The 21,855-nt window shown below is 38.5% G+C and overlaps 1 protein-coding gene and 1 long non-coding RNA gene across 3 annotated transcripts; both read left to right on the top strand.

Annotated features, from left to right (window-relative positions):
- Positions 1-1,726: 1,726 nt before the first annotated feature.
- On the top strand, positions 1,727-13,847 carry LOC143463014 (complement receptor type 2-like). Of its 2 annotated transcripts, XM_076961364.1 has the most exons (23): positions 1,727-2,018; positions 2,353-2,438; positions 2,620-2,718; positions 2,826-2,973; positions 3,333-3,530; positions 4,549-4,675; positions 6,638-6,741; positions 7,417-7,614; positions 7,771-7,893; positions 7,982-8,104; positions 8,298-8,492; positions 9,028-9,210; positions 9,514-9,699; positions 10,034-10,216; positions 10,357-10,542; positions 10,683-10,862; positions 11,208-11,393; positions 11,685-11,864; positions 12,003-12,185; positions 12,448-12,559; positions 12,641-12,795; positions 12,875-13,038; positions 13,211-13,847. In XM_076961364.1, the coding sequence occupies exons 1-23, from the start codon at positions 1,859-1,861 to the stop codon at positions 13,397-13,399; spliced, it is 3,648 nt and encodes a 1,215-aa protein (XP_076817479.1). In that variant the 5' UTR covers positions 1,727-1,858; the 3' UTR covers positions 13,400-13,847. The 2 variants fall into 2 exon arrangements, with proteins under 2 accessions (XP_076817479.1, XP_076817480.1); XM_076961365.1 differs by lacking the exon at positions 9,514-9,699.
- Positions 13,848-16,251: 2,404 nt separating this feature from the next.
- LOC143463013 (uncharacterized) lies at positions 16,252-17,354 on the top strand. The gene is made up of 4 exons (XR_013118234.1): positions 16,252-16,624; positions 16,748-16,847; positions 16,967-17,068; positions 17,191-17,354. It is a non-coding gene; the product is annotated as an uncharacterized LOC143463013 (long non-coding RNA).
- The last annotated feature ends 4,501 nt before the right edge of the window (positions 17,355-21,855 follow it).

The following is a 21,855-nucleotide window of genomic DNA, read 5'->3' as shown; positions in this document are numbered from 1 at the left end:
AACGATCAAACGTCACAAAATCTTGGAAGTTCATCAAACTGGTTTTGTGAGAGCTTAAAATGTGTTTGGACCGGATTCGAGGTGAAAAATAACTCGGGCAAATCTTAATCACGGATTAAGATGGGAGATGACCAACTTGAAGCACAAGCGCTGACTGACTTAAAAGAAAATCGTCGATTTGCGGCATTTTAATCTTCGATGGTGGTTGGGTCGCTGACACAAAGCCAACCTTAGAAAGAACTTGAACTTGAATTTATGAAAGTATATAAAGGCTGAACATCATGAGCATAATATACAAACACGTTAAGTAGAAAATGATGAAATTAATTTTGTGAATAATTGGCACTTCTAAATGTTTTCAAATTAGAATTCATCTTTATTTTTGTTATGCTTTATGCATCTTTATGCTCTGTTTACTGAAATCAAGGCTTGGATGGTCCGCCAGGAAATAAACGATTGTGGTTTTATAAATAAAATCAAAATATTTATACGTTTTGAAGCTTCAAAATCCTATGATGTTTTTAACACAATTTAACACAGAAAAACACAATTTTTATTTCATCCAAATCACAAATCGCATGATTGGTTTCATGAACAGTAGAATGTTGCTTGGAAAATACGAATTCTTGAATCACCGTTTTCTAAAGAAATGTATTGACAACAAAATACTTTTTGAAATGCCTAAATGTGCATTTTGCTCGTACACACGTAAACAAGACCACTCATAGACTTTTTGTAAATGTTGACATCATCAGCCTACTAGGTGTCAGTAAAGAATAGCTTAAACAGGATCGTTTTACTCAGATTAAAAATCTGACAAATATGGTTCTGTGAAAACAGGTCTCAAAGCTGCTTAGGTCAAACAAAACTTAAACACTTGTCTAAAAAAGTTCAGATGTGACATTTTTATGAAACAGTATTCTGATCTTGTATGTTGTGATCTACAATTGGGCTGATGAACTCGCACAGATCAAATGTCAGCGTTTTTTCGAGATTTAGTCAACCTCACGTTTTTAAGTTTCCTTTTCTTGATCGAATCTGTAATAAACACATTGATGCACAATTATTGTGATTTTCATCGCCAATTGAAGATATTTATTTTTACAACGATCACAAACGCATATGCAGTAATGCCGTTACAGCAGAACGTCTGGAATATGCATTTATAGAGGTTGAATGTCCCCGTTGTTTAAGTATCTGTAAGATAAAGATAAGGTTAAGCCAAGCTGAGCTAATAGATTAAAATCTATAATTGCAAAAACAGTTTGATAAAAGTTTGAAACATGGTGATTGCAACCATCGAGTGGTTAATTCAGCGTAAACTAAACTTCGAATAATGCGAAGTTCACTTTTACATCTTTTGGTTTTATCAAATTGGTTTGGTTCATTAACGTGCTTTTAGTAATCTTTTCGTTAAAACAGCAATGTCAATTTGATAGAATTAAAATGAATGAAATCGTATTAAATCACCAACAAATTGTAACGACGTAAAATTTCAACGAATTCAAAGCTGTGACTTTGAAATACTTCCGACTATCTGAAAAGCTATAGCCTACGAAAGGGACTTTACAGGATTATTTTTTTTATTTTATGCTTTTGTTCCAGTAACATATTATCAATCTGTCTCGGTACGACGCTGGCGGTGATTTTACGAATTTACTTTCAAAAACGAAAGAGAAAAGCTTCTGCTTAAGACAACAATTAGCCTGAGAGACTTTAACATCGCGACGTTCTACCGTAATGGCCCCAAATGCGATCTTTAGACCGTGTTTTGGCCAAAAACAGCGGTTCCTAGCAACGGCCTGGGGGGGTACTAGTCTACCCGGAAATTTGTTTTAGGCCCTAAAACCAGAAAAAAATGCTTCCTGGCAAAATTTGGTTTTTAACAGAATGTTTTAACATGAGAAGCCAATTGAAAGAGCAGAGACTTATGTTGTGTGATTTGTTACCGAAGAAAATTATGAAAACGTTGATAACTTTTGTGGTTTTTGTTCCGTTGTTGATCCCGACATGCAAGGGTAAGAAAGAAAACGAAAGGGCAGCTCTTAAGAAGTTTTTCTATAATAACCGCAACAATCAAGTAAACTGTTTAGCTCTAAATTTTTATAGAATTATTGCGCGCCAACGGTGATTTTGAAAATCTCCATAAACCTCTCAAATAAAATTGCGAAGTGGTTTTGTTGTTGTAGCTTTTAGTTGTTCAATTCTTTTGCGATTCGATTCCTTTGGATGTTCTAAACAATAAGAATGCTTGTACTTTTAAGTCAAAAGCTTTAAATTTTCAAAAAATAAACCATCAAGTTTGAAACGAGCTCTCTTGTTGGTGATATCACGCATATGTCTTTATGTCAGGTTTGGTTTGTCTTCGATGTGAAAATGCGGCATCGAACGATGAATGTGAAAGGATCGGAAGAAACGAAACGTGCACGGGCCAAAGTGTAAGTGTCAAAGTTAAAGTTTTTACACCGGTGTCCCGTTAAGAATTTACTATTACCTTGGATTTTGGTCTTTTGACTACAACAAAAGCCACTTAAATTTACAAAAATCAATCCGTCGTTGTCTAATTAAAATAAGGCGCATTGAGTTAATGTTGGCTAATCGTAATGTCTTGAAACGCAGGACGCATGCAAGACAGAGATCAGGGTGATAGACAATGGGCGGAAACACATCACAAAAGGATGCAAACAAAGAAGTGCTTGCATCAATAATATAAGATTAGTGAGTGCTTGAAAATCAGCGGATTTTTAATACAAGGGATTGTAAATCACGAAAAATTTCAACCGATTTTGATTGAAAAGTCACGGCCGTTGTTGTGATAAAAACAGGCGTTCTGTGAGTCTCAACCTTCTAATTCCAAATGTTACTGCTGCTGTGACGGAGACGGATGCAACAGAGGAGGTTTGAGTTGTTTTCCATCGCGTGAAGGAAGTCAAGGTTTATTCTCTGACGGAACAAGAGGAAATTTCGACAGAAGTAAAATATGTGAAAATATGTTTCTGTCTGTCTGTCTGTCTAATGCACGGACAACACCGTTCTTAAGAATCGTTTGTTAATCGTTTAAATTTTCGCCGTTGGTTTTACGACTGAATATACATCATTATGACGGTTTGAACATAGAATGTTTAAAATTGTTCTTACATTAAAATCAGTTACAAGTCTACATCAGAGTAAAACAAGACAACAAACCAGAAAGCGCTTTAAAAACAGTTTGAAACCAGAAAGTGTTGAAATATTCATTCATTTGGGCTCCCAAGATGTTCATCTTCCAATTCAATTAAACGCAATTGTCTACTTAGTGCTTATGTTTCAACAATGATTTGGCGAAATTTCAGCTCTTCCGAGGCCGCTTCCTTTCTCGGATCAAGTCCTCACGGACGATCTGACTTCCAGAGGAGGAACCTGTCTCCCTCATCTTGTTGATCCTTTTCACGGAAGCGTGAGATGCTCCGATAACAACTTCCCAGGGAGCAGATGCGTTTTCTCTTGCGACAGGGATTACGTATTGCGCGGAGAGGAGTCTTTGATCTGCCGTAAGTTCCTTGAATTGTTTTATCTTTAATTAAGAGGTCGATTAGGGGTGAGAAAGGACGCGATTTTAAGCGGAAACGCTTCTTGAAGTTTGTGCTTCAGTTCGAATTTCGCGTAAACAAAAGGATACCATTACTAGTAACCGCTTCGCTTTGCGTCGTGTCAGACGTGCGGCTCTTTGGTGGACGCGCAAACGGCAAGTTTTCCAGTCAATTCTCCTTAGAACATGATGCGTTGCGTGTGGTCAAATTATAAGTCTTACCGAGCTATTCATCGTGCTTGCTTTCATTTTAATATGTAATGTGATGAAAATATGATGACGTCAATAAGTAAGCAGAAACCATTTGGCGTCTTGTATCACGTCACACCCCGTCATGTTTCCACTTGACATTTTACTTATAGTTTACTGTGTCTGGAAACTTCCATCTGGTGGAGCAGACTTGAATAGAAATAGCATCTATTTGAGGGTCGGTACCATGACGTGTATACCCGATGCTGAATAAACACAAATCCAGGAGTCAAATTCAAAGCAAAAGATCCCTGATTTTATCACTAAACACATGATACTTGATAATGGCCGTCAGGCAAGCTCATCTTCTACAAAAGCGTAGTTCGTCCCCCAGTGGGTATAATTGGGGATATTTTAAGCTGCGTGTTAGTTTTTACAATTGGTTCACATCTGTCAGAGTCGTTGACTTACACCACTCGCGTATGTATTGTAGCAGCTGCAAAAGTTTAGTGTCACGTTATGTCACACGCTCTGATACCTGAAGACCGAAAAATAACGAACAAACTCCGATGTATAGCAACCCACATGCTTTGGATGCTAAACTTGCGGACCGAATATATTTGTTTACCACAAAACCTAAGCTTTATTTGTTTATTATTGCCCCAGGTGAAGGCACCCTCGTTGCGATGATGTCATAGCTCAGTAATCTGTAAAACGTAAACAGGGACCTTATTACATCATGAGCCTTTGATATTTCTGTTTTACAAAACTTCTGTCTTTTTTTTATGCAGGAAAAAGTGGTTTATGGGCCGGGGTCCCTCCAACCTGCGCGCAACAGACGTGCTCCAACGAATACACCAGCCTGGTAAACGGCCTTGTCTCCTGCACACGAGCAAACGCACCTCGAAGCACTTGCAGGTTTGTTTGGTTCAAAGTAAACATGTTGAATGGCCGGCTAGATTGCATTTGTGGGACTGAGCAAGTATCTGGTCATTTTTCGATTCAAAAGAACTTGCACAAACATTACAGTGAAGAGTTAAGGTTTGAAAATTTACAATATTCTTCCAAAATACGGTTTTCGAACAGTTTAAAATTTTGCAAAACCTTTTTTTTGGCCTAAACCTCAGCATGGAAACACGATTTAGGCCCGCGCGTACACGCTGCAGGCAAAATAACGAACATATTAGCGTTGATCAGTTATCATTTACTGGTAATATCGACATATCACTCATAAAGAAATAGCTGGGTCGCTAATTATTATGTAAACAAAGTTAAAACATGTTGGTATGGTCGTAAAACTTGTCGTAGTTTTTTGGTCGAAAACGTTTTAAATTTCGTGGTTTTTGCGGGTTTTACGATTGTATAGACTATAGGGAAACAATACATAAATAGCATAGTCCTACAATATATCGCGTAATACCATATGATAACATAGTCTATACATTGTAATAACTCTTCGAAAATTCACAAAAACTTTAATTTTGGTGATTGCTTATTTAAGCCGTGGAACACACACTTGGAGTTAGTTGTAGTACAAGAATTCATCAATACAATGTCTTTGGTAAGCGGTCGCCGGAAAGTTTTGTTTTAGTTCAAAAAATGATCGAAAAGTTTCAAAAAAATTTAAAACAAGAATTTTGAAATTTTTAGCGACATTCGACAATCGGCGGTTTTTGATACAGAAAGTGAATATTTCACCATATGTATAAGTTATGCAGCCTGTTGTTAAAGTTTTTGTCGGTTAGGTTGGGAGAATGGGCACGTAGAAAGCTAAATTTTTATGTTTAAGGTTTAATTGACATAAGAAATATTTTAGAAGGTAAATTTATGTTACTGTGTTATAAACTTTACGTCAGATCAAAAAACTGTAAACAATAACTTCAAACGCGCATTTTTTTCAATGAATTAGTGAATACGTTTATATTTCTATACAAGAAATGTTAAAGTTACCAAGCATTACTCAAAACGGGGCGTTTGGGGCCATAGATTATAACTCAGACGTAACTCTCGATTAAAGCATCTTATAAAAATGGCCCCGATCCCGGCAGAGCAGATTTTGCGTGACAGCACTGTTGCGTTTGTTTACGCTACGTCTGCCATATTGGTTTTTGCAACATTGATAAAGTGATAAAAGATTGCTTTAATTTGATGTTATTTTATGCTTTTAACGTCCTTGTTACACCGCGGGCAAATCGGTTGTAGCCAGGAAGTATTTCGAAGGTTTTATCTCCGTAAAATTGCGAGTAGTCTGTCGATGTAGTTGCCGGGCTTATAATTAATGAGGCTTATATTATAACAAAAAACTTCTATTCTCGCATTTTGTTGTTCTATTCTGATAAGACCATGTTTGCGATTTTCCTAAAAATACTTTGCATTATAAAATGTCTTATTAAACGGCAAAATCAAATTCACGGCAATCTGCTGTTTTTAGCCCCGTTATACGTAGGAACACCGGAACAGTTTCATGGAACTTGTAATTCAGCCTCCATGAGCAAAACCCACTGCGATGAAAATCGATAAAAAAATCTCTCATTTGGGTGACATTTCACTTACAGCGTCTAATCGATCTTTCGACGCGTCGAGGTAGCTTATAAAGCGAGAAAAGAACTTTTGTTCGCATGGGAAAGTTTGATAGATTTCACCTTATCAAAATATGTAAAAACAGAAATTCCTGCAGCCTATACGCACGTGATCTACGGATGTTATCGGTTTTTATGGCCATGACTGCAATCCCTAGCATACAGGTCCCGACCAATCTGCTTAGAATTTATCCAAAACAACTTGGTTCAACTTATGAGTAAATGTTTGGTACAATCATCACCAGAACTCACATATACTGCAATCCTATTCCATTAATTCGTCCTAACTTGCTTCTGACAGGTACAGCTGCAAGCCTGGAAACAGACTTATTGGCACAAACCAGGCAACTTGTTTGGTGAATGCACGACAAGCTTTCTGGAGTCACGCCAAACCTCGATGCGTTAGTAAGTGAAACTTATAAGGATAAAATTGTTTTTAGATTTTGATGTGTAACATTTTGTGATTCTGCACAGTTCCGTGAGCCACTATGTACAGTAGGAGACAAAATTTAAAACTGACTGCACAAGTTACACAGGACTGTATACTGTATAATATAATGCGCTACGTAAAGTATAACCGTCAAAAGCAAAACGTTATTATTGTTTGATGACATATTCACTGCATGCCATTCAGCAAAAACCACAAAACAACAGATTTTTTCACGCTACAAATCTTCATGTTTGTGTCGTACAAGCTTACAACGGCCATAAAGGTTACAATATCATGTCATGATCACGCTGTGATTGCAGTCACGTTTAAACTGGATTTATTCTACTAACTGGTTTGGTTTTTAAAAACTTAATTACGTCAAATTCGCGAAAAGCATCTTTGTTTCTTTTAAACCATGGCCAAGTTTATGTTATACGGTAGGAGTAAAATACATTACATAAAAAATAAATATTTAACAAACTATTTCACTGATTGTTAACTTTGGCTTGTTTGCAAATTGTTGATGTTAAAATACAAAAGCATCTTAAACACAAAAAATTTCATAGCAAACATCTTTTCATATTGAAAGCTTTACACAAATGATCTCCAGCGCTTTTAAAGCCATTTAACACGGTCATGTCACATCAAAGATATCGCCAGAAGCGCGCGTTGCTCCATTATGCAAGTGCCTGACAATGGAGCGGTATCATGTACTAGAAGAAACAGAGGGGGATCGAGGTGTACTTTCTCCTGTTTGCCGGGATACAGGCGCAACGGAGCGGCCAGTACAACTTGCTTGTTCCGATCCGGAATTGCCTCGTGGAACAACAGAGCCGCAGCTTGTAAAGGTATAGAAATCATATAAAAAACCGGAAATTTAAAGACATGTTGAAAAAAGTTACAAAACGGTTATAAAAAAACTTAAGCTAAAAAAGGGCAAAGTTATCACCGAAGAACAGTAAGTCCTGATAACATGCAACCATAAGATGACCCTTGTAACGCAGATATCGACGAATGCAAGACAAACGCGCACAAATGCGCCGAAACCGCTCAATGCGCCAACACCGATGGAAACTACACGTGCGTTTGCGAGGCCGGTTTTGTTTGGAACGGTCTAAGCTGTCGAGGTTAAAACCTTTTCACTTGATTAAACCATCTCATAAGTTCTTCTCTTTGTGCTCTCGTTGACTTAGAACCTTCTCTCCATCTTAATAGATGAAGACGAATGCTTCACTCTGGAATCAAACTGCGACCGAAACGCCCAATGCTCAAACACACACGGAAGTTACAAGTGCTCGTGCAACGAAGGTTACTCCGGGGATGGATTCATCTGCACAGGTGAGTCAAAACGATCTCAAGTGTTCGAGTGTATGCGACCGAAAACACGGGAAACGGTTAATTGAACAACACGTTTGCAAGTTGAAATATTTCTGAAAACGTCATTACAGAGTTTAAAAAACGTTCTGTGGGTTGTTAAGTGCGAGACACACAGTAGCGTCAATGTTTTCATTAAATAAACGATATTCCGCAGAAATTTTGCCAACTTGCCCGACTTTCAAAGATATGCCGAATGCCTTGGTGGACTGCACTCAAGGCGTCCAAGTGGGTACAACTTGCCGGATAAGTTGTGGTCCAGGATTCGGATTAATAGGAGATGATGAATTGAGATGCAAGCAAGACGAAGAAAGGAAAGTAGTCTGGGATTTTCAATGGCCGACTTGTGAAAGTAAGATATTTGTAGAGACAACCTTTATCTAAAATTTTGAAACGATATCAGCAGGTTGTATGTTATTGTATATGGTAAAATAAGTTTTATCTTTCATCATAAGCGGTCTGTAATTGTCAATGTGACGCGCGACGTGAGGAATCCCCAAAATATTTAGAACGTCACAATCTTAAAATAAGTTTAGAACAAAAACCCAGCAACAACTGGCAAAAAGATGACAACATACAGACATCAATATTCAATATTGAAGGCATAAGTAATATTGAAGCCGATACTGATGGTATCCAAAAGAAAGATTTTAAAGTTTGGTGAATCAGAATCAGTTGACGTTAAACTGGGAGATATTTTTACAACTCCATTAAGGGCAGAAACTAAGCTTATTCACAAAAAAGATGACATTTCAGACGAGAATTTATGTTCTTGTAGATATATCAAGATCGAAATTTCATACCAAGCCCATTATCGATATGACATTTATCTTTCTCTAAACATCATTTATATGCACATTAGCCTAACAGCGATTATGACGTCACAGGAGAGTGTCCGGAAATCCCACCAATCGAAAATGGTTTGATCGAATGTCTTGATGGAAAAGTTCTGGGCGCGACTTGCAGCTTTAATTGCAGAAGAGACTTCGACCTGGTCGGAAAATATGAAGCGACTTGCATCGAAAAAGACGGACAGGTTGCCTGGGACACTTCACCGGCAGACTGCCAAAGTAAAACCGAATGGCAAAGCACGTGTTTTTTGCACGTTGGCATCTGTGTGTGTGTGAACTGTGAAGTATTATTTTGCTTTCAAGATTGTAGGAGTCCTTTTACTGAATGCGTTTTAGCCATGATATGAGATTGTCATATCATGGATTGTCGCGTAACGCAACGTAGAACTAATTGTATTGCATTTGCACATAACCTAACCTGTACTGTACGTGTTTTACTAACCACGTGACAAGTGCGGTAGCAAAGCTAACTCTAACATCCTAACTACGATGGCGAAATCTTTGAACAAATTTCCTCCGCAGAAATTTGTTCCGAAATTGGGGATTTCCCTACTGGTACCGTGGCGTGCACTAACTCTAACTTTCTTGGCACCGTTTGCACTTACGACTGCGAAAACGGTTTCGTTTTGGCGGGACAGCGGCAGATTGAATGCACGGCATCGGCCGACGGCACAGCGGCTTGGAGCAGCGCTGCACCGATGTGTACAAGTAATTAATTATCATGAGTAACTATTGATCTCGTGTCAGGGTATGGTATGCAGTGGGAATTTAGTGGTGTTGCGTTCTTAAAGCTGGTACGCCTTTAAGAAGACTGCATCAGGTGATCAAAGAACCATATATATATACTAAGTATTTGGAATGGTTAATCGATTGATGAGTAAAATGAACGAAGTACACTGACCAACAAAGGACTGCTTTCTTGTGCTAAACATTGAACAGGTTCCGCATGACTAAAGACGATAAACTATACTTTGTTTCAAATACAGTAGGGCCTAATCTCAGATTCCCATTCTGAGACAAACGTAGATGTGTTTGATTTTAGAATTTTGTCCTGTCCTAAATATTGACAACGGATTCGTCGAGTGTGACGACACTGAGAAGCTGGACTCAGTCTGTCGCTTCAGTTGCGAAGAGCTGTACACTTTGAACGGAGCAAGAGCGACAGCTTGTGTTGACAATATATTCGGTGATGCAAGGTGGAGTAATGCCACACCGGTTTGTGAAAGTAAGTGCAACGATGCACAAGTGTTGGAACCAATAAGACGCAATTAGTTACTTAATTCATAGTATCGGAAAATGTTGCAACACACGCTTCAAAATACGTTTAACTGAATTTGTAAATCAGTTACAACATCGTTATCGTAGAATACTGCCCCCAAATCGAAATGGACAACGGAAATTGGGTGTGCACGTCCATTACTCCAAGCGTGGATACACTTTGCGTCTTTTCCTGTGACGACAACTACCAGTTGGTAGGGACCAGAGTCGCATCTTGTCAAGATAAAGATAAAGGAATGGCCGCTTGGTCTGAAGATCCGCCACTTTGCAAAAGTAACTTGCTCTGAACGATTTTCTTTCAATCATCGATATTAACATACAATTACGAGCTCATTTTGAGCGCCAACAGCTTATATCATATTAAGCAAAGAAATGTTCTTAAAGCACTTTTTATAAATTTTTATAACCCATAGAATTGTGTCCGTCGCTCTATTTCCCGAGTGGAAGCCTCACCTGTAATGGCGGCCACGTAGGAGCAGTTTGTAATTTCGAATGTCCACCAACAGAAGTGTTGGTAGGTCAGGAAAGTGCGATATGCATTGAGAATGAGGCAGGTGTGGCCACGTGGTCAACGTCACCGCCGATTTGTGAAAGTGAGTTGAAAGTTATATAAGTTATCCAATTTAAAGCCGAGATGTTCTTTTGTGCATTCACAAAGCGAAACTACCAACGGTATAATGGAAAACACAATCATAATGTAAACATTTCCGTCCATGCTGCAATCTTTTCATACATTTATGATGTAGTATACCCTGCACAAACAACTCAGCAAAATATATGTTTTTTTTTTGCTTCGGCTTTTGTATTCGTTTTACATATGAAGCTTAGCTCCCGATATACGTATCATTCTTACTCGCTTGCTAAGATCAAAATTGTTCTAAAAATCGCAGGCAAGGAAACAGCAAACACTTTGTACGATGCAAAATCTTCTTTTACAGAACGTTGTCGGAGATTTACGCTGGCAAGTGGAAAGGCGCAATGCTCGTCTGAGATTTACACGCCATCGACTCTTTGTGAGTTTACTTGCGACCCTGGGTATGGTCTGATCGGGTCCGAGACAGTAATTTGTCAAGAGCAGTTTGACGGAAATACAAGATGGTCCGCGGAGATACCAGCCTGCATAAGTAAGTTTTGAAATATCTGTGATCAAAACCCTTAATTAACATGGGAAACACGAACGGCAAATTGGCATCATTCATGTTTCAAGTCTGCCATACTTTATCGATGTTTGCCCATTGCAATGTATTTGAAAAATGAATAATTATTCAAGAAACTTCATAAAATATATTTAAACGTAAATGACTCAAGTTCTTCTATGCGATGACTATTGCTTGCATAAAGATCTTTATCCAGTGCCATATAAGCAACTTCGTAGAAGTTTCTCAAAATTCGACATATTTTCTCCATTTTTCCAGAGCGTTGTCCGCCGCTAACTCTGCCCCTTGGTAGCGTCGAGTGCGATGGCGACACGGTGGGTTCCACGTGTAATTTCAAATGCTCAGAAGTTGCGAGCTTGATTGGGTCATCAAGAAGCACTTGCATTGAAAATGTCGAAGGTGACGCCACGTGGACGAACTTGCTGCCAGTTTGTGAAAGTAAGTCGATATTTTTCGCATCTTTATAGAGCAGATTCAATCACTTCCCGTTATTTGTAGAATACCATCTCGCCTGATGGTCCCTGTGACGTTGAACGTTGTCGTTTGGCGCCTAAAGTCAACGGTTTGTTTTTACAGGGAACTTCTGCCCTGAATTGAATCCTGTGACGAACGGTAACTGGACGTGTACAGAGGACGCGCTCGTCGATTCAAAATGTACCTACTCCTGCTTGGGAAAATACAGAGTCGCCCCTCTCCATGAACCAACAACGACCTGTCTCGTGGATCAAACTTGGTCGGAGATAACGCCATGCTGCTCAAGTAGGTTCAACTTCGGATGCTTTGAAGGAAATGGTGGGAGTGCATTGCTACCGGTGTTTGCCGGAGCGCCGACAGCTTTGCGATCTTCGGTTAAAATACGAAATGCGACATATATAGAAACAATACTGGAAATTACAAGCTTTTGTCCCAACAGAATCACCTGCAATGCATCCCCGGGAATCGGCTGTTACAGTAGAACTTTGAAGCATAATCTGAACCTTGTGAAAAGTTGCGTCAAAGTTTTTACTTTGTTTCATTGCAGTGCCTTGTCCTGACAACCCTCTGATGGATGTGCTTGTCATTCTCGACTCGTCGTCGTCAGTCGGTTTGTCGAGTTGGAGAATTATGGTCAACTTCGTCCAAACTATAGTCAGGCAAGTTAAAGCTTAAACTGGTAGAGCAAAATAATGACGTAGTTACGACGTCATTAAATAACAACTTCACTGACATTTCAGAGCGCACGCGATCATGGAAGACGGTACGTGCTTTGCTGTGATGCGGTACAACAGTAAAGTTGATAGGAAGAGTTTTGTGCCATTCAACTACGGAAAGAGATTTGGCAAAGCCGCCCTGTTGAATAAGATAGGAGCCATGCCTTATGATGGAAGCGGTAAGTGCCTTGGTCATGGACATTAGTATGCATTTACCAGCGTGACCTTCGACCTTAACGGCTTCTATCTGCGACATAGGAACAAATACTGGCGGGGCTTTAAGGTACGCCCTGAACAGAGTATTTTCCTCACGTATGGGAAGCAGAGAAGACGCAAAGGATGTGGTGATTGTGCTGACTGATGGAAAATCTCAGGATGACGTGGCGGTGCCGGCGATGAAACTTCGAAACAAGGGTGTCCTGGTAAAGTTCTAAATAAGCAAGCAACGACCTGAAATTATTGTGTTGCGTCATAGGCGCGTAGTGTTGCGTCATAGGCTTCCGTACTATACAAGCTGAGTTTTGTAACCTATGAATATTTTTACCAGTAAATTTCTCACGTGGTAACAGAACTCTCTACATATATAATTTTCAGATATTTGCGCTTGGAGTTCAGTCCTCGCGCGGTAAACTTGACGTCGACCAGCTTGAAAGCATAGTCGGCGTGAAGAATCATCTCTTTGTATTCCGCGAAGGTTTTGCCAGTTTGACCGAGGACTTTGCAATGGAACTTTCTGATGCTGTTTGTCATGACCCCTGCTACGATGAACCCGAGCACCATTAGTGGAGAAATTTTAAGCACATTTGTCTTATCGGGCGGTTTTCCAAATGTCAATTTCTTGTTTTCCTGTCTGGCTCGCATAATCAGTAGCCTGAATGTAAATTAACTGCAAATTCGTCTACACGCTCCTTTCTTTAATATTTAACAAGCAGTAACATTTCGCGATGGTAGCATGTAAAATCTTTCCAATAATTGAAAATGTACAAATTTTGAGTTCCGTGTAAAAGCACCTTTGCAGTGCTAAGTCGCCAACTTTCTTGATGTGTCGTCACTTTTCCCATGAGCGCGTTGCGATATTTTTCACATATTACGGCGAAGCAATCATGAACTTCACGCTGGCGTGTAGTTGCTTGCGACAAGTGCATGAAGGACAAGGTGTGCAAATAGACGAGTGGTTGCAAATAGTAGCGGAGCCGGAGTTTTCGTTCAAATACATAAACGTTTGCTATTATCCGTATGCTCTGCTCGCCGCTAGAGTAAGTAAGACGTCACGACGTCATCATGACGAAAAAAATGACGTCACTACAAGCACAATAGAAAAAATGTAATGAAAAGAACAAACAAAGAACATTTTAATGGATTTAATTTAATTTCTTAACTGAATGTGCCTTTAGCTCGAATCCTCCACAAACGATGTAGGCTATAATAAGTATAAACAGTCGTGCAAGCAGAAAAAATTAAAATCAATTTGTTTAAATGTAGAAGCTTGTGATTAGCAGCTTTGGAAAATTGGTTGATTAATGGAACATTCGCATATTACGCTTAAGCTTTATTGCACAGCGTGAGTTTATCTCCGGTGTAAACAGTTGTGGGAATGTAACGTTAAAAGTAACCAGATTAAAATGAAAGAGATTTCAAAAGTACTCTTTTCTTTTGTTGTATTTTCCACCTTCGATGTTCATACCAAAAACGTCCATTCACAATCATCCTTTTTGCGCTTAGTTGGGAAGCGATGGAAACCAACGGAAACGCGTAAAAGCAATAACACCAAAATATAAAACTCCTTTCTGCAAGAGATACCGTTCCGAGGATTTTGTTGTTAAGAATCTTACATGTATGGATTATTCTGGCATTGTGCGTTGCCATGTGCATTGCATTGTGCGTTGCCATGTACGTTGCCATGTGCGGATCCGAGTGAAAATGGAATTTGACTTTAAACTTTACGGAGAAGTTGATCGCTCTTCATACAAAGCATTCTACTTATCTCTTCAGAAATTTTGAATTAAATTGTCGAAAAGAGTTTAGAAGCAAAACCGATTTACGGATGGAACAAAATCAGATCATCTATCATCTGGATCAGTCGTCATCAGAGACAACTTCACAGTCGTTTGGAGTAATCTGAGCTATTTCCAACAAAGGTCACGTGATTTGTAAGCATCAGTTGTTGATGACATTTGTAAACATTGTCTGATCGTTAATGACGTAACAGCTATGATTATGAAGCAGCAGCCAAAGACAGAGCATCAGGTTTGACTTCGGCGAAAGTTAAAATATTTAATAAAATTTTAAAGGTTAACTGCTAATTTTAATCAAATAAACCGAAAACTGGAACTTTTGCTCCGTCATTCTTTTATCTCATTTATAAATCAGCGCCAGTTGTGCAGCTCCGCTTCATCGTCTAGCGGACATTTTCTTTAGCAAATACCATATATATAAGCACCGTCATTCTGATGCTTAAATAATTTGTCAGATTGGCTTTCATTTAATGTTAGCAAGAGCGTTTTAATACTTTGAAAACTCGGAAACCATTTCGTTGTTCCGTTCAAACCAGTTTCAAAGGATTCAGTTGAATCATAATTCACAACAATATAGTACATTATTGTGTAGTGCTGTCGCATTGTTAAGCAATAGGAGAGCTTGTGGCAAGTTTTCCAGCAAGAAATTGGCACCTATTTGCTTCGAGTCAACCTTGGAGCAAGTTTCGCGCTTATTTCATCAGCTGAGGAATTTGCGCGAGATTTCTCGAATTTTCACTGCGCGTGTTCGTTCCAAAATTCCATTCTTTTACCTCGTGTAGTTGAGTTGAGATGGTTGGTTGGTGTAGCTTAGGAGAAATGGATTTACAATAAAGCGGAGTTCAGTTTCGTGCCTCAACTAAAAAAGTCAAGTGTAATCCAGTTTGAAGTCCAACAGCTTGTCCATGTTGAATTGAAACTGCATTGCTTGCCTTATATTAAAAAGATTCATATTTGAAAAGGCTCATATTTGTTTGTCTGACTTGTTTTATAACGATAGAGATTTGGTCAGGGCCGCAAGTTGTATTTTGTTTGATGCTGAAACACAGCTCGCGCTTGTTGCTGAGTTTGGTATTTGTTTGACCTTTGTTGTACACTTCGATGTTCTTGTTGTTAACCTTAGTTCCTGCTTTGTTGCTGCTGCTCTCTGCGCGCGCTTTAGCGTCTTTGTTGTTGCATTTCTGCGCTTTGGCGTTTGTACCGTTTGTGTTAAAGAGTATATTTGGTGCCTGTGAATTGGTGACTTTTTTGGGTTTTTCTTGGTTGTTTTGTTGGTTTTTTTGTTTTTTTGTTGTTGTTGGTGGTTATTGATTTATTTTGTCCTGGCCATGCAGTGACCTTCAGTTTAAATATGTTCAGTTTCTCTGGATTCTGTTCAAAATTTGAGCTCGAGATATCTGGCATCTGGAGTTTATGGAACATTGTTCCCTCAAAGCTGATCTGGAATCTGCAAATCTGAACATTTCTTGCTGTGAACTGAAGATGTCAAGATTTTTACCAGAACTAAAGTATATGTAGGCAGTATAGAAACTTGGAAATCTGCGTTGGCTTTGTTCAATTCAGTAAGATTGTGTTGGGGGTGTATTTTATGCTTTATTTAACATTACGGTCACGTTACCAAAATTTCACCTTTTTCAGATGACACAAGTGGTGACGTGTAAAGCATAGGCTACTCTCCGACAACATTAACATTTGCAAGGTATGTTGTAAATATTTTTAGGAATTTTTCTATTTCATAAAAGTTCCAGGGCCTTAATAATTGCCAACAATACAACTATGATGTCATTGCCCTTTTGTGAGTCGTCACCATCCTACGATAATTTATAGCCCAGGTGAGTTTGTTTTATTGCTGAAAATAAAACTTAGACTTTTTCATACTCGTTTCCCAAGATATTTTTTCCATCAGCTGAAGGTTCTACTTTGAAGTTCCAAGTCTTCTAGTCACTTTCATCTACTTCCGTGCAACCAGTAGCTAATAGTGGTTACGCCCATAGTAAGTGGTAATGTACTGTCTTTCTTGGGCCCGTATCTAATTCTCACCATGTTAAATATCGCTTTTCCCGAGAATCGGTTTTGATATTTGTTTATTTTCATTCCTGGTTTTAATTTCTTGCAGGTCATTTCCCTGATAGTTTCTCGTATAAACCAAACATTTTCACATTTCCCAAACATTGTGACATCTTACACAAGCTTCAAGACCCTACAAAAATTCAGTGGTGGGTGGTTATACCAAAACAGTAATGAAATTATTAGACACATATCTACGATTAAAAGCTACTTCAAAGTTTTAGCAAGTGTATTCGATCGTCAACTAATAATAACAATATTGTTTCAGACTCTTTGCCAACATTCAATTCCACTTCAATAACTTGGATAGAGTTTGTTCAATATCAAGAAACTGGCGGTGCGGCCTCAACCCAGCTATAACTCGCCATCGGTAGGTCTCATTTGAGCAACTAGTTTCCTGAATTAAAATAATCAATTGCTGGTATCAAGCTATTAATCATGGGTGATGGCTTTGCTTTGTAAGCATGGGTTGACCATTGTGTTACTTTTAAGGTCTCATGGAAGTCCAACAACCAATCAACCAACCAACCAAAGCAATATTTAGTGGCAGAGCATTAGGCTATAATGTTAGGAGCGCGCTGGTAACCAACGAGGGACGATGAGAAGAAGTAGCGATGAGACAAACACGGAAGAGAGAGGAAGCTTCCGACGACAAGTTGCCGGCGTGCCAGTGCATCGTAGGTTACGGTTCAGGCGGCATTACCATCGCACATTGCGCCCCTGGTGTAGAAATGTTAAACTTTGTAGTGCAGCAAAAAGGGACATTCTATACCAATGGGACATCATGTTATCAGACTAATATAACTTCTATAAGAATTCATTAAATTCACCTCTATGAAAGACAGGAACATTTCGTATTTTTGTATTTTTGTGTGTTTTACTACTTCCTTCCTTCCTTCTCTTTTTCTATTATTTTTGTCGTCGGTAGAGGGCGTCAATGCAAATGCGATGGTAATTTTCTTTCAGGTAGGGTATATCCCAAATGTACCTGAAGTAGTAAAGTTTGGAAGATCCGAGGTGAATTTTCAAATATCTTGTTTGCTTAGGCCCTTTATATGTTGCATAGTTTATAATGATATATTTTTGTTACAATAATTTTGCTATTAATTGAGGGTGTTAACATAATAGCAATAATAATATGGAGCAGATTAACTATTGCTTATTTTGATACCTGTTACATTTACATTTTACCATTAATGCAAACATAATTTTTAAACATTTTTTCAATATAACTGTTTTGCAATTTAACCAAAGGACAGTTATCTAAAACCAGTAACAAATTTACTGGGATTACCTTATATAGGCCTACAATAAGATAGTGCAGGTGCTGGAGTCGATGGCATAATGACTTTCTCTATCTCTTAAAATTGATGGGATTGTTGTTGTGTATTGTTTTATCGCTTGTCTTATTTCTCTCATAGTTAGTGAGTTCTTCTGTCTTATATTGTTGTGTTTTGACTGTGTTTTATCGTCGGGAGGGTGCAGGACCCGATGCAGCACTGGGTTCGCCAAGCCCAAAGCGATCCAGTGTCCCCGGCCCAAATTATGAACATTTTGCCCTCGCGCCCCTATACTAGCCTGCATTCTCATAACCTTATCCTAGGGGGACAAAGTGCCGTGTAGAATAGGGTAGGGACTTCCGACATTTTGCGCCTCCCCTAGATGACGGCACTGAATGAAACAAGTAGGTCCGACGGGGCATTAGGCCACAGACAAACAATTCGACGCTTATGAGGTTTGTTTTGGGTCCCCAGATAAAATAGTGCTCCTAGGGTGTAGCTCGCTTAGGTTATCCAGCACTATTTTATTTCAACCTTGCGCATAAACAATTAGGATTTTAGTTTTCGGAACCACACAATTCTATTTAGTTTCATTCCCATTATGTCCATCGACTCCAGTGCAGTTATATTTCTATTTTTTATATATACTGTATCTAATCTTAGGCATAAGACTCTATACTTTCCTTTATTCTGGCACTCCAACCTAATGCAGCGGTTGGATCGGTGCCTTCGCGCGCAACACAACCTAAAACAAACAACCTCAAAAAAATAATTCACATACTGTATGGCCGGTTTGAGTTACCGGTGTTGGTTTTAACTCCTTTTTTTCAGGCTATCAGGTAAAGTATTAGAGTAAAACAATCCTAGGGTGACCGCACTTCGGTCTTGTTGACTGCATTTTCAGTCAAATAAAATTAAAACAACAACAACAATAGGCCAAAACATTTAACGCGACCTTCTCTTAATGCCTTGTATAAAATTATCACAACACACCACACCGCGCGATACCGACTAGGTCCCTCCAACATTTCATAGATGAGGTAGGGTCATGAGTTGTTTTGTTTTTGCCTTTTCCTCTATAGAAAAAATGTAAAAAATTTCTTCTTGGGTCCCCAAATGCTTGTCTGCCCAACCTAGTTGTTTCATTTTGCGCGATTGCGACGGTTATTTACAGGTTACAGGTAATTATATGAAATGAAACGATGGTCAACGGTTGGGGGGACTCCCCCTGGCTTTAAGAGAAGGAGGTCGCATCGTAACGTACCAAATCTTATACTAAAACAGTATAAAATATATAATATATACAAAAGTAGAATTCGGCATTTGACTTGTAACAACGGTCTTTATCCCGCTTCTCTACACCCATCGGTAGCGAAGTGGGGGATTCTTTCCGTTCCCAAAGAACCGTTCCGACGACTGCCACCTTGACGCGGTGGAACGGCTTCAAAAACTAAGAGCAGTCGACTTTTTGGTAACATCACCAAACGCAGTCAATTTTAAACTTTTACCAGCAAGTTTACAAGTTTTTAACGTTGATGCTATAGTAGGCATACATCAGCTTTAATTCTATGGCTTCGTACTTTTAATCAAGATTTTGTTCTATATTTTTTTCAGCCAAAACAAGTAGACTTTTGATCCTGAGCCTAAGACGTACGCTCAAGCTTCTCTGATGGAACGACGACAACATGACTTTCTATGAAAGTGTTCTATATTATCTTTGCAATGTTTATACCGTTGCTGTGTAAACGTATCACTTATCACGTCACTGCATTGCACGTCGCACTGCATATTACGTCACAAATCCTTACATGTTCCATTCTAAATGGACATAATTTCTGACTGATGGTCCTCGGCTCTTATTGGTTACAGGTTCTGGCTAATCTTGTAGATTACCCTAATTACCATCGGTTAAAAGATCACAGTAACTTAATTCGTACAATAAAATACACAAAATATACAAAATACGGAAGTTCTATACATAATTCTAGAAATAATGAACTATCCATAATAATAATAATAATAATAATAATAACATAATAAAATGGAAATCGTCAACAAACTGCAATCGAATTAGCCACACGGCTGTTTGGTGACTGGAAACAGGTTAAAGGTCATTTCCAAATATTTCCGCACAAAACAATATAAATTGGTTGGAAGTAAATCACTGGGAAACACTGTTTTGTTAACCATCCTCATAACCAATAAAGTCTCACGGTAACTTGATTTCTTTAATAAAATACACAAAATACACAATGCTAATGCAATATAAATGAAACAAACAACATGATACATAACGAAGTAACACTTGTCACTTGTTAAAAACCGTAATCGAAATCGACATACGGCTGATTGGTGATTGGTGATTGGTGATTGGTGATTGGAAACAGGATAAAGGTCATTTCTATTTCTTTCCTGTGTTCTGGAGTCCCATTGACGGTCACTGTAATATGATAAAATAATATATTAGCTCGTAAAAATAGTCGTACGGTTTAAGTGCTTCCGAACTTGTGGCCGCAAAACAAAATCATTGGTTCGATATAATAAAATATAATGTATCAAAGTTCTAATATAGAATTTTGTAACAATATAAATATAACAAATCGATTAGTTGCGGTAGCAACAAAGTTCGTAGCAAATCGCTCGATTTTCGACCATGATTATTTGCTGGTATTTGGCATTTTTGCTGAAACAAACATCTCATCAACTTAACTTGCTCGCTATCGTCCGCAAAATAATACCATTATTCGTGCACGATTTAAACCTAGTAAATAAATAATAAATTTGTCGTAGCCGCCCGATGATTGATTGATAACGAGCTTTCATCAGTGACACTGCGCGTCACTTCGTGAGTAATGGTTTTTGCATCAAAGAAAACGAATAGGGAAACATATCTATCGAAAACATATAAACAATATATAGCAATTTGGGAATATAACAGCTTAGTGATGGAAGCTTTATTAATAAAACATTGGAACCCGCGTCTTTATAAATGGCACGGCTTATTAGTAATTAATTTACAATTAAGTTTTTCATACTGTTTTCTGTTGTCATCATATTTATTTTGCATCTATTGCGCTAATTTCTGTTTCATTGTATTCAGTTTTACATTTACTGTGTACATTTTGTATGTTTTGTGTGTGGGTTATATTAATTGATAATGTTATGACTTGTGTATTTCGCTCTAAAATCAGTAAAGTTTCCAACTTGACTGCTTAAAAAGTGAGAAATATATTGTGAAGAAGAAAACCTTGTCACATGTTGTTCAAGAATCGGTTTCTTAGAATGAGTCAAATGTCACAAATATAAACAAAAAATAACCGTGTCAAAGCAGATCCCAACAGCCCTAAAATGTAGTGCAAGCACAATCTTTCTGAATGGAATTTCGAATAAGGTTTCGGGTTCGATTCCCTTCCACGCTGGGTATGTTTTTGTCCATTTACATCTGATAGGGATGTACTGAAATTAACGGCATTGACGGAAGCCGGTTTGTAGTTCAGACCTTAAACAACTCCTCGTCGTTCAATAGGTCACGAGTTCGATTCCTTGGCAGTCATGTTTCTCTTTAATAGTTAAGATAATTCCTTTGAAAGTTTTAATATCATTAACGTGTAGGCTACCCATCAAGGGGTCGCATATGCCAGTAGTGTCTAATTGCTTGCAAGCGTATTTTTATTCTTCAAGAATGTAGCTGTGGGCTCATTTTACCATGAATGCACCATTACAAATGTAATAATACAGACACAATGTGATGTACCAAAATCAATTCCCTGATCCAATGACATAGATTATTATAGACGGCCAGCTCATGGGTGAATAAAACGCAATGCAGGGAGGAGAAATCTGGTCAACTGCCCCAAGCCACCTACGTTCCTGGAAC

The sequence above is a fragment of the Clavelina lepadiformis genome, chromosome 6, assembly GCF_947623445.1.
Source record: "Clavelina lepadiformis chromosome 6, kaClaLepa1.1, whole genome shotgun sequence".
Classification (NCBI taxonomy): Eukaryota; Metazoa; Chordata; class Ascidiacea; order Aplousobranchia; family Clavelinidae; genus Clavelina; species Clavelina lepadiformis.
This window is presented reverse-complemented; position numbering and strand designations above follow the sequence as displayed.

What these genes read in the sequence shown, in the direction of transcription:
- LOC143463014 (XM_076961364.1), top strand. Translation starts at nt 1,859, where the DNA reads ATGCTTCCTGGCAAAATTTGGTTTTTAACAGAATGTTTTAACATGAGA. An exon ending in GTTGATCCCGACATGCAAGG is followed by an intron (nt 2,019 to 2,352) that starts GTAAGAAAGAAA and finishes TCTTTATGTCAG; the next exon opens with GTTTGGTTTGTCTTCGATGT. An exon ending in CATGCCTTATGATGGAAGCG is followed by an intron (nt 12,796 to 12,874) that starts GTAAGTGCCTTG and finishes TCTGCGACATAG; the next exon opens with GAACAAATACTGGCGGGGCT.